The sequence below is a fragment of the Hirundo rustica genome, chromosome 7, assembly GCF_015227805.2.
Source record: "Hirundo rustica isolate bHirRus1 chromosome 7, bHirRus1.pri.v3, whole genome shotgun sequence".
In the NCBI taxonomy this organism is placed as follows: domain Eukaryota; kingdom Metazoa; phylum Chordata; class Aves; order Passeriformes; family Hirundinidae; genus Hirundo; species Hirundo rustica.
The window spans coordinates 27,390,722-27,403,196 of NC_053456.1; the positions used below are offsets into that span (position 1 = coordinate 27,390,722).

A 12,475-nucleotide genomic window follows, 5' to 3' on the forward strand; every position below is an offset into this window, starting at 1 on the left:
ATTGCTTTTTTCTATTCCTTCTAGTTTGTCATTAGAAATCTGCAGCTTCTACTTGGAAGTCTAACAACTGAAAATGTCTTCCAGGGAGCTGTATGATTGCAGATCAATAATGCTTTTAACTAGCTCTAATTTTTTTTTTTTTTTTTGTTTTGTAAAAGTGAATGTTTTATACAGCAGAGTATTTTAGGTTTTCGCTTCTTTAATATCTATTTGTCTTTCCTTCATTTTTAAAGAATTAATTCTTCCTAGTGGAATAAAACTATAGCTTAAAATGGGCAAGAAGGAGAAAATGTACATTTGGTCTCTTTGATATATATTTAATTTCTTCTAAATTCTTCTGCCCCTTAGAAGGGTCTTGGCAAAAAGCGCAAACGTGTTTACAAAGAGTCTCTGTACGTTGCAGCATTTCAGTGAAAGCAACAGCGGAGCCTAAATCTCCTCTCTGATTTGTTTTACATGTGTAATATAGAGGTACTGGTTGCTGCTAACCATTCTCTTCTTCTGGGTAATGGTGGGAACAGTTTTGTCCTGCTGTTTTTCATGGGTTAGGTGGGATTCTTGCTGTGTACGGATGTCCTTAGAAAAGCCTTTCTGTTGATCTTGGTTTACGCTCCCCTGACATTTTATGCAGATGCCATCTATATGGGGTCAAAGCTCTTCGGGAAACGTGAAAGAGCTGTGCATGAGTCAGTTACGTTAACCAAAATCAAGGAGAAAAAGCCTTTAGTATGATGTGCGGTTGTTCTGTGTGCATACCAGCATTGTGTTTGTCCTTAAAGGAAACAAACCCTCTCCTTTTTAGCCCTCGGATTACTCCTCGTTTTCTCTGTGTGTGCAAAGCCGTGCCGTGTGTCATGTACCGTGAGCTGTACAGCATCACTCTCTCCCCGCAGCCTCGCTCTAGAGCTGGGAGAGGAGTGCACACGAGTTCAGTGCCGGGGGACCTCGGCCCGCTCCGTGCCTGTGCACAGGCGAGGGAGGATGACAGGGATTCTGGCTGATGGCTCGTTAGGGAAAGAGCTGAGGAGTTCCAGGATTTATGAGTAAGGCTGGCTTGCGCTGCAGTAGCACCGCATGTGAGGCTATTATGGAAGCTCCAGCTCTCCGAGTACTGCTCCGAGTTCTTCAACTGGAATGACAGTGAGTAGTGACTAACTGGTACTGCTCTTCTCTAAGGGCCTGTAGTGAGCTGGAGGTGTAATATATGCATGTAGGAGCAAGCCATGGTATATATCAGCACCTAAAGAGCATGTTGGTGGCGTCTGCAGATGTTTTTCCTTTTGATTCCAACACACTGAAAGTATGTTTATTTTCAGATAACATTAGGAAACAGAGAAGTTTGAAGTAGTAAGTTAGTTGGAGATACGACAGTTTAACTCTCCAATGCAAAGTAGAAAGCAAAGCAGTTGAAACTTCCTTGGAGTGAGATTGGCTTGGAAATAATTGATTACTGTTGCTTTTTATTTTGCTTTTAAAATCAGTATTAAGTTTCCAGGTGCTATAGTGAGAGGCATGAGAATGGGTCAGTAATGGCAGCTGTGGTAATCTGCCCTTTGCTCTCTGTTTTTAAGGTACTAATAGCAGCTTATAATCAGTTACTCTGGGTCACTGAGTTCAGAGATGTTTTTTCAAAAGCTGTTTCTTTAGCAGGATTCCTGCAAGCATGAGCAGCAGGAAAGTCATCATGGGCAGGAGTTGTGTGGGGTCCTTTGTGCATCCATAAAGTGATATAATGAATGGCATGCGTTCTAACATTTGAGATCCTGTTTGTACTCAGACAGTAAAGGATGGGTGCAGAGAATAGGTGCAACTTCTGTGCTGAAAAGGAGAGGCTGTTGTATGACAAGGAAAGCATCCAGCAGGAGCATAAAAGACAGCGTGACATTCCTCTCATCAGTTTGCTTCACCACTTTTTCTGTCTTGCCAAAATGTAATTTACACAACTGATATTACAGCCTCAGCATTTGGCCAATTATCTTAATCTTTTGCTAAGACATTAATAGCCCCATCAAAAGTGCTGTGACAGCCTGTATGTTCGACAGCACTGGAAGTTTGTCACTTAAAGAGACTTATTTTCATTTTAACTAGTTAAATGATGTATGGACAAATAGAATTCAAATTTTAACCTTTGATAGGAAAAGAAGTTTTGGCGCTGATTTCAGAAGAACGTGAACAACCATGTGCTGTCTCTTCAGGAAAGCACCTAGAGATTTTTTTTTTTCCCACTGAGTTTTTTTTAGCACTGTGTTAGAATTTGGCTGCTTGAACGTGCAAAATGCATCAGTTTAACCCAGAATCAAGCAGTGAAGAGGGAGCAGTATCAATGTGATGCTGTAACCTTCTTTCATGTTACTTTGAGATATATTTTAAAACAAAGAACTGAAACACGTCAAGTGGATATTGTAGTGTGTAGCTCCTGCAGTTAGAATGTCAGATTGAGAGCCACTCTGTGCTAGATAAGTCACTAACTGAGAATTGTGTATCTAAAATGTGTTTTAAAGTAGATCCAGTTTCTCGAAGTTCAAGGCAAGGAATATTTAAGTTCCTTAGCAGATGCTGATATGACTGTATTTGTTTCAGGGCAGGGTGACTCCTCTGAAGGGCTACGTAGCTATTGGTTTGTGGATGCTGGGTTTTGAAGCTACTGACAGTAGCTCAAAAATATTTAATAGACTTCATGAAAGAGAACTGAAATGTAGCTTTCTCTTCTTTTTCCCTTAAAGAAGTGTCTGGTCCAGGAATAGAGTCATTTGTGTCTGAAATTCTTAAGTATACTCAGATATTTTTGTAGTAATTGTCTACTGGAAGTGGTTGTATTTCATTCTGAAGAACAAGATTAAGAGGTGAACTTGCTGGTGACATTATGGCACATTTGGAAAACTGCTTTAGGCTGAGATTGTTCTCTGCACCAATATTTTCTGGTTTGCTTGGAGACTAGTAAGTTATATGTAACCAGTTAAAAAATGTCTGTGACTGGAGGTAGACTGGCCTGTAGGAGGTGGTGGAAATGGCCGTGCAGTTCTGTAGGTTTTCCATTTGTTCCCCCTTCCTTCTGGGAATGCGCTGTAGGGCAGTTTCCTGCAAATTGGCACGTTTCTCTACTGCCTGTGCTATTGAATCCCTTAAAGTTCATGCCTCACAATTTATCTAATGCCATAGATAAATTGATCCTGTAACCACAAAAGTAGATTTACAATTAAACACAACAAAATTGAATCCAGACCACCCCTTGAGTTTTCCACTTCTGTGGTTCCTCCTCGATCCTTTTTCCAAAAGAGTTGTTCTCACACTCTTCATGGATGCAGCTGAAAAAGATAGCCGTGGGTCTCTCTGAGTGACCATTAGCTGCCAACACAAGATTATAATTTTCAACAAAATCAATGCAGGAGTATTTTCCTTGTCCAGTGGGAAGACTGGCCATGGTCCGAAAACGCACAAATATCCCAGGGTCCCCCAAGGGGACCAGCCTCTGCTGATTTCTCCATAAATTCACTGTGTAGAGAGAAGCAGAAATGGCATTTGTGTGTCAGATTTTCAGTGGAGAAATGACCTGAAAGAAATAGGGACATTCATGGGACTGCAGAAGACTTCTGCAATGTTGAAAAAATCTTATTAGGAAATCTTGTTCATCTTCGTTCTGGCTATGATTCTGTTCCTGAACTGTATTCTCTAGAGCTTTTAGTGTGGTTTTTAAATGAGTCAAGTGATGAGACTTCAGTATTTTCCTTGGAAAGAAAACAAAAGTTGTCCCACAAGGAAGAAAGGCAGATTTCCACTTACAATGAGTCCTCTAGGAGGTGCGTTAATTTATAAATTTAATAAGACATGTATGACACAGTTCTTGTTCCTCTTATTGATGCTTTGTTGGTGTTTTTTTTTTTCTTGGTGTTTTTTTTCCATGTAGGTTTGATGATTCCAGTCTTTTGTGTGGTGGAGCAGTCAGACGCCTCTCTTGAATACGATAATCGAGAAGAGCATGCTGAGTTCGTTCTGGTTCGCAAAGATGTGCTCTTTAGCCAGCTGGTGGAGACAGCGCTCCTGGCTCTGGGGTATTCCCACAGTTCTGCAGCTCAGGCACAAGGTATTCAATAGTTTTTTTCCCACTTCTCTGCACTGCAGAAGACAGCACCTGAGGTTGTTTGATGTAAGGAAAAAGTAAGAAAATTGGTAGCAAATCTTGGAAGTGTTTATATCAGTTGTGTTAATTGCTTAATCCTAAACTAGGTGTACAACAAGCCCTACATTTTTAGCATGTCTAGAAAGCATTAACTAGATCTTGCTGAAGTGTGAAATCTGGTGATAATGATCAGTCAGGATATTCATGACGCACTTGTTCTGTACCACGAGGCAGGTTGCTGTTTCGAGGAAGTCAGCACAGAAGATAGAACCTTTAGGTGTATAGCTAGGAGGTATCCAGTATTCCTCTTTGTATCAGGGCAGTTTTGAGCAGCACATTGTAGTCCTTCATTTTTTAAATTATGCATTGTAGATAATGATTATATGCATATATATGCATGCTGTCTTTATGGCAAATAGTTGTAGGACTAAATGTGCAGGCTGATTTCTGTTTTCGCTTACCTACTATATTGCTGCAAAACCCTTTGTAAACCTCCATAGTCCCTTCCATTCAGAGATGATTCTCTGTTTGCAGCAGAATCTTAAAATAAATGAAGCTTTCCTCTCTCTACCCAAAATATAAGCTTAAAAAACCCCAAACCTAAAATCGTAATCTTGAGGGAGATGGGCAGGAGGTAGTGGGTTGGGAAGAATCTTTCTAGGATGAACTTTGAATTTTAAGAAGCTTTTTTATACTAAACAGGTTATTTCCATGCTTATTCTTTTGGATAAAAGCCTTTAAGTTTATGTCCGTATCACCGATAAAACCTGTGCACATTTAGAGTAGCTTAATAGCAATTTGCCTGGGGATTTGAGTTTTGTCTGATGATTTGAGTTGTTTTGTATAGTTAGGTATTTGAAAGTGGGAACAGAAAGAGTAATGTTGGCGTTGAATGTTGGAGTTCTAAGCGGTGGTTAATCGCATGGGCTTCTTGTGTAAACTTCTTTTCAAGCAGGGTGATAATGATTCATTTCCTCTGTCAGACTCTGCCCTGTGAGAGAGGCTCAGGTTCTTCATATGGGCAGAGCTTATATACATGTGTTTATTTACACAATATGGTAGTAAAAGCCCTGCAAGAGGGTAGTTGTTTTGGTTTTTAATACAAAATGCTTTGTGTCATCTTAGGGACTCTTTTTTCCTGAATGTAAAAGGTCAGCATATCCCGCTGTTTCCGTCCTGGTGAGCCAGCTTTCTGTTTGACAGCACTATCCATCTCAGTTAACGCAGTTGCTCAACGTGTTGTGAGCTAACATGTGGAACATGCTGCATTAGGTGGCCAAGATTTGATTCTTGGCACTGCCGAAGGGGAATGGGCTTTGCGGAAAACCTGCTCCAAGGGGGCATGTGATCCAGTGCAGTGACCCACACTGGCTGAGCGTCTCACTTGGGGGAACCTTGCTTCTGTGGCGTCGCTCTGTTGTGAGAATAGAGAGGAGGAGACAGATTGACTCACGAAGGAAATTAGTCACTTTGCAGGGAGGAATGGCCACTGCGTTTTTGAGCTTTAACCACGAGCAGGTTCAGATACTGCTCTGTCGCTTGACATGCTGCTTGAATAACTCCACTAGAAAATAGTAGTTGAATCTCTAATTATTGCAATTAGTCTAAAAGAAAAGGTATTTTCATCTTTAAGGCAGCAATGGCATTCCTGTAGGCAACATCACATCTAATATTTAGAATGACAGAAAATACCTTAAAGATCCATCCGCTAACAAATCTCTTGGTCAGGTTATTTGCCTTCGCACCAAGTGCCAGTCCACCAATGTCTTTTAGGCATCTTGGACAAATACTGCAGGCCATGCTGATGTTGAGATATGAAGCTGAAGTGTGCAGCATGTTCTGTAGTATCTTGCTTCTGTGCTAGTCTGTAAGCTGAGGGGTGAGGTACAGGCAGAGACGGCCAATAGATTTCTGAGATTTTTTTTTTTTAATGCAAACATTTATAGAATATAGGGCCCTAATTTATTAACTAGGGTTAACAGCAGAAACATGCTACTAAAGTGCTATTATAAGGATTTATTTGGGAACACAACTTTCTGATATTAAAAAGGTAGGAAAAATAAAGCTATTTACTTTATTCATTATGGTTGTGGGAAAAGTGTGCTTCTGTTGTAGTGCTTGGAATTGATTTCCATTAGCAAAACATATTAATAAACGGTCACTTAGTTCTTTTTTATAATCAACTGAATTATAGGACCTGCATGAGAAGTTGAAGGCCCTCAGGTGCATTTTTCAAAATGCTCTGAGCATCGTATTCTGCAAAGTAGTGACATGAGTGGTGTCCCCGTGTTCTCCATGGACAAAGTAAACGAGTTTGCCAAGCTTTGGTATTGGAAAAGCTGTCTAAGCTGTTAACTTAGCATGTAACAATTGTCAGCTTTTGAGTTGAGAAAGTGTTTTATTTCAGCCCCTCTTTTTTTGTATGACACTTCGGGGAAAGGCAATTTCACTTCATCCTGTGATGCATGTTGCATTTGCCTGTTCTTTTTAGAACAGGGTCTTCTGTGGCAGATAGAAGAGCCAGTTGAGCGGGAAAGAAGAGCTGTGGCAGCAGAGGGAATTGCTGTAGGATTTGACCCCACCTTTGCTGCGGTTCCCCGTGGCAGCCCTGCAGAGCTGCCGAGGCTGGACTCGGTGTGTGCCTCGTGTGCAGGGCCCTGCCTCGCGCTTCTCGGCTGTACAGCAGCACGGCAGAGCCTGGTGGGCAGAGAGCACGCAGGGCACAGAGTGGTGGGTGGGATATGCCACCCTGAGGGGCTGTGTGCCCGGGGGGACCCTGCTGTAGGACAGCCGAGAGCTCCCCGAGAAGGAGATGCTCTGTCTGAACGTTTGAGCTGTAACACGTACATACAGCGCCTGGGCCTCATGTACTGGCTTGTGGTCGCTTGGCTTATTATGGATCATTTTTATTCCTCGTTACTGGGTAATTGATAAGTTTTAGCACAAACAGTGTTGAGACAAAAATGTATCAGGAAGTATACATGAAGCTCTTTATTCCCGCATAGCCTGGGCAGGATGCATTTATTCCACAAACAGCTGGTTGTGATTTTTTGTTGATGGTGGTGGGAGCAGAGACTTTTTCCAGCAAGTGCTGCCCTCATGAAACTTCCCTTTTCTGACAGGAGCTGTGAAATGTCTTCTGGAACAGCATGGGAATTTGTTAACAGCTTGGCACTGGGGTGTGAAAGTTGGTGGTGTAAATGGCAACAAAGGTTTAATAAACATTTATGTATTTTTCTTTCATCACTCGAGTCTACACCTGACAGTAGGGAACCTGCTACATGTGCCTTCTAGAGAGGAAAAGAGTCGTGCTTTAAAGGAACACCTATTTTGTATGTAGTTTAATAAAATTCACATGCCCTGATGATTTTTTTTTTTTTTTATTTCTTTGGTGGGTAAAGTGTTCTAACAGCGCTATGCAAGAGAAGGGAACTGTTAGAAGGTACGTGGAATACGCAGTGCTGAGTGCTGGGACCAAAGTAGTAGTATGCAAGCAGCGGCAATCTGGGTCCTGTGGCTTTGGGACCTGCTGTGAAAGCTGATTCCCTCCTCAGTGTGGGGTGGAAGAGCAGTGTTAGTTTGATGCTTTTAGTATCTACTTTCTTAGAATCCATGTGAAAAATAAAATAGTGTGATTTCCTGTGGTTTTTTCTTTTGCCCAGTTCCTTGTTAGCTGTTGTGAATGTGTACGTAGAACTGATATGCGTTGTCTGTAGAAGTTAGCAGATCTGAATGGGTCATGGAAATGGGGTTTGCCTTCTCTACTCAGATACTTGAGCTGGGTGTGTTGGCAGGGCAGTGAGGAGTGCCTGACTGCTCTCTGGGGGCAGCTTTAGCCAGGCACTGACAGGATGGTTGCTTGGGTTAATTGCTGTGTGTGGCCATGACAAGGAAAGGGGGTATACACATGAGTGAAATGGTGCTCAGATGTCAAGTTGAACAGCAGGAGGAGTGAGAAAACAGCGGAGGGAAGTCAACACAGAGTGAGAGATCCTTCCTGTCACTGTAGAGATTGTCAAGCTCTGGTTCTGCGTTACCTTGAGCAGAGCCATTGCAAGAGGCAGTGCCTTACATTTATGCCTCAGAGGCCTCTCTTCTTGTGCTCTGTTTCTTCTAATGCTGTCGAGGGGGGGGAAGACTTGTGCTTGCAAAGAGCTCTGTGTGGGTGGTCGAAGTGGAAGGCTGCAAGGAGAGGTCAGCAGCAGTCAGTGGGAAAGGTGTGATGCAAGAACAAGAAAGGAGAAAAGTTTTAAGTATCTTGCCTTGCCATATGGTGTTGCAGTAGCTGGACACGGAGGTGAGTGGTGCTCTGTGGGGATTGTGGCTTAGTAAGCAGAGATCAGACAGCTCAGCCCTGTCAGCCTTGCATCACTGGAGTGGGAAAGAGGAGAATTCTGGTGTGCCGATGAGTGCCTGGCCAGAGTAGCTGACACCCAGAGGAACCTCAGCTCCTACTCCAGTCCTACTCCAGCTGCTTGGCTGCAAGCTGTGATACTGCTTGCAGCTAAAGCTTGGCTTCAGTGCTTCTACGGAGAGCTGTGTTCTGGAGCGCTGATGGAGCTGTCTTTGCTGTGAGCTGCAGTGAGAGGGAAAGGTGGCTCTCCTGACCGGGTAGGAATGAAACCAAGGCACAGGCACGTTAAGAACTCTCTGGATCGACAGTGCTCATGGCTGGGGCGGGAAATAACCCAGACTGCAATTGTGTTTGTTTTCTCATTTCAAGGGTTTAAATGCGTGAGCTCAGCCCTGCTCTCTGCTGCTAATTGAAGGCCCCTCGCACTCGTGGCCTGTGTTTTAGTCTTCAAAGCACAGACCAGATCTGTGTGATGCAGCGCTGTTCAGCCAATCACTCCAAGCCCCAGGCTGCTCTGTGCAAGAATGTGGCAGCCAGAGCACTGCGCTCCTTCGCTCAGACTAGCCTTTGGGAGAGCAGCATGGCCGTCTTGCCCCTTCTGGGATTACAACCATGTGTACAAATATTTGAAGGGTGTAAATACCAAAGAGAGAATGGATTTGCCTAAGCTGGTACAAGAGGGTAGGGCAGTTGGAAGGACCTGAGCAGATGTTTAGTAGGGAAAGAACCTGTGAGTTATTCCCATCTGTGCTGTCTCCAGAACCACAATAGCTTCCAACTGAATGTCAGGTAAAGGGAGAACTGGGGGCTGTATTGAACACGCACGCACAAGCTGTTTTTATATTTCTGTGTCAAGAAAGGTACAGTAAAAGTGTGGTGAAACCCTGCTGAACTGTGCTTCATGTCTACAGCCAAGTTTGTTGTAGCTGGGAAGACCAGGTACGCTATTTTCTACACAAGTGCAAGGTAGCAGTATGGGGAAAAAATGAGAGGAAACCTGAGTTTGGGTTTCTCACGTGAATAATATACAATAAATGACAAGGATGCTATAATCTGGAATCCTCTGACCCTTCAGCCCAATGTCACTTGTGCCTGAGTCATGGCTTCCTATTCATGTGATCAAAGACCTTCTAGTGAGAAGAGTTTAATAAATAGGAGGGACATTGGTGATATAATACCTTAAATAACGAGACGATGCAGTGATCAACCAGCTTAAATATTGGGTCGCTTTCTGTCACTGCTTACTGCTACTTTTTACTTTTTCATTTTAATAGAGACAGTGTGTTGTCTCACCTCACTGAGTTGTCAAATCCATGGAAAGCCGCTGTATTACTCTGAGCTCAAACTTTTGACACGGACTATTCTCACCCTGCTAAACCAATCCGATTTAAAACAAAACACCCCAAAACAAATGAAAGAAATCCACCCAGCCGTCTTCACACCTCTTTTCATCCGCTATCTCTAATTAACAGCTCCTTACCTTTAGTAATCCCCTTTATCCCCCTTGCCTCTATTGGGGGTATTTATAATGGATAAACTCTTCTTTCTTCTCTCCAGTTTTGCAGGTGGCATTATAAAAGACCCAAATCAAATCATTTAAGTGTAGTGTGTGTGAGGGGTTTGGTTCCTACTGACATTTTGCAGTAAACTCTGCTGTGCAATTCCATGACAACTTGTCTGAGATTGCTAAGCAGACTGGATTTCTTGCAGTGGTACTCAGTCAACCAGATCAAAGTTTTCCTTGTAAAAGCTGCTCCTTCTTGAACTCTTTGTTGGGTGAGTTGTACTCTGTCTTTCTTCCTGATGTTTGAAGAAAGAGGGCTAAGAACATCTCAAATATTTATTTCTCTCCCTATATGCATCATTTATCAGCGAATCACTGTTTTGAATACCATACAAAACTTCATGACAACTGTAAGTGAAATTCAATTAGCTGGAACTATGAGAGAAAGTCATGTTTTAATGAGAATACTGAAAACCTCTTCGTTCTTTGTGGGTTTTGATAGGCATTTCTGTGCATAATGGACATGGGTTGAAAGACACTGTTGTTAAAGGTTCAGCATCTCATGCCATTTAAATGAAAGCCCTAGAATTCTCTTTAAGAGTTCCTCAGAACTCTTAAGAAATCTTACGTAAAAAATAAAAGAAGCAAAAAAGATTGAGGCTCCTTATATTTGTAGGCTTTGCTAAAATTAGGGTTGCATTTTATATGGAAAATGTGACATATAAAGAAATGTTAGAATGTCATATTTATAGATACATAAATGGAGTATTTTTTAAGTTTTACTTTGGTTTATATATATAAACACATATATGATATATTTATAGTTTAGTATACACACATTTTATACATATACATGCATGCGAATATAAATTTCTATATAATATAAATGTGGAAGCAAAAGCTCAGAATTAAATTAATTAATCTCAGATTACTTGTCATCCTTACTCTCCATTTGTGCTGTTATTTTAAATAACCTCATTATGCCAACAGCATGAACTACAGTGAATACTTGAGTTTTTGATAAGCTCTGTTTGAAAGTTCTTAACTTCTGACTAGTGGTCAGGAATTGTCTCTTTCCTTTTCTTCCCTGCCACCCCCCGCAACTGGCGTACAAAAGTTAGCATGTGGTATTGGCGTTCTGATCCCAATATATTATTTACAGGATTCTTGTGATGGAACAAAACCTTCTACAAATAATAATCTATTTTTCTAGATGGCAAACATCTGGGTAGTATAAGTAAATGGGTAATTTATTAGTGTTTGAACAGTTTAAAGGAGGATAAGTAAAGGTAGACCTGAACAGCTCAGCACTTCTGGCGCTGTTTTCATCTCATTTGCGGTCTGTGACTGAGCACAGCAGGCTCGTGAGCAGGAGAGGGGGCAGGGGGGGAAAGCAGAGAGCAGAGTAGGCACAATGGGCTTTGGTTGTTCCACTGAGACACCCTTTCATCCCTCTCTCTGTGAGACCCTGCTTACCTGCAAAGGGCCTTTGGTGTTGAGTGCTTTGGAGCACATTGTGTTTTGGTGATGGCTCCACGGGCTCCGGTGAACCTGTGCAATGGTGTGTGTGTCATTTTTTTGTTCCATAGTCATTATGGATCAAACTCGGACTGTGCTATGAGAGGAAATGATTAAACCTTTTGTTCTTGTCTCCTTCTTTGTTTCTGAGCGATATTGCTCAGAGTAACAGTGAATCAGTGCTTTAGTTTGATGAGGGCCACGTTCTTTAATGCTTTCCATTCACTTTATGTTGCAGACTGTGTGCAAAAAGGTAACGCTGCAGGACAGAGGTTTCTTGAAGCTTTGTACTCTTCAGGCAAAGATTTGCCTGTATTGTGCCAGTGTTATAAACCAGTGAAAATGCTGGGGAAGTGGAGCCACAGGCTTTTTTCTGTCGCAGCAACCATTACAGTAGTTTGGGGTGAAATAAAAATCAAGTTCACTCTGGAAGGCCTGTGTGTACTAAGTAAAAACTTAGACCAGTGTATAATAAATTCAGATCGTTCCTGTTTCTCTTTTCCCAACCTCTCAGCTAAACCCACAAGTCCAAGAAACATGGGCAGTTTTGAGTAAAACTGAGAAATGGTCTTTATTAGTTTTAATTAAAAATAAAATCTTGTTGTCTCATTTCTTCTTCATGAATCTGTAAACGAATCAGTTTTCTGTTGAAAAGTGGAAAAAAATTAGGTTAGGCTAGGTCTTCCCCTGTCCAGAGGAGCAAAATGAGGTGCAGTTAACAGTCTGTTAGCTAATAAGCTAAATATTGAAACATTCAGTAGGATGAGCAGAGCAAAGCTTGGTGCTGGTTAACATGTTAGGATAGCTTTTTTTTCCTTCCTTTCTTTTTTTCCCCTGTTTTTTAGATTTTTAAAAATACTCATACCTGCTGAATATTTTTTTTCCATTCCCTCCTCTAGATAAGGGAAGCAGCATTTTAAGCCAGTGGCGTGAAGGGCTTGGTTTTTTGTTCCACCTGCAGATTGCCCTGCCCCATCTGCCT

General features: G+C 41.9%; 1 protein-coding gene across 5 annotated transcripts in view; it reads left to right on the forward strand.

The window, feature by feature from the left end:
• The window catches only part of SATB2 (SATB homeobox 2), a 130,333-nt gene that overhangs the window by 16,371 nt on the left and 101,487 nt on the right, over positions 1–12,475 (forward strand). For 3 of the 5 annotated variants that reach the window (XM_040070059.2, XM_040070058.2, XM_040070063.2), the window contains one exon: positions 3,905–4,081. The exons of 1 other annotated variant lie outside the window; for it this stretch is intronic. In XM_040070059.2, coding sequence (XP_039925993.1) covers positions 3,905–4,081 — 177 coding nt within the window. Of the gene's footprint in view, positions 1–3,704; positions 3,798–3,904; positions 4,082–12,475 lie in introns of those variants that run through there. One more of the 5 variants, XM_040070061.2, reaches the window with a different exon arrangement.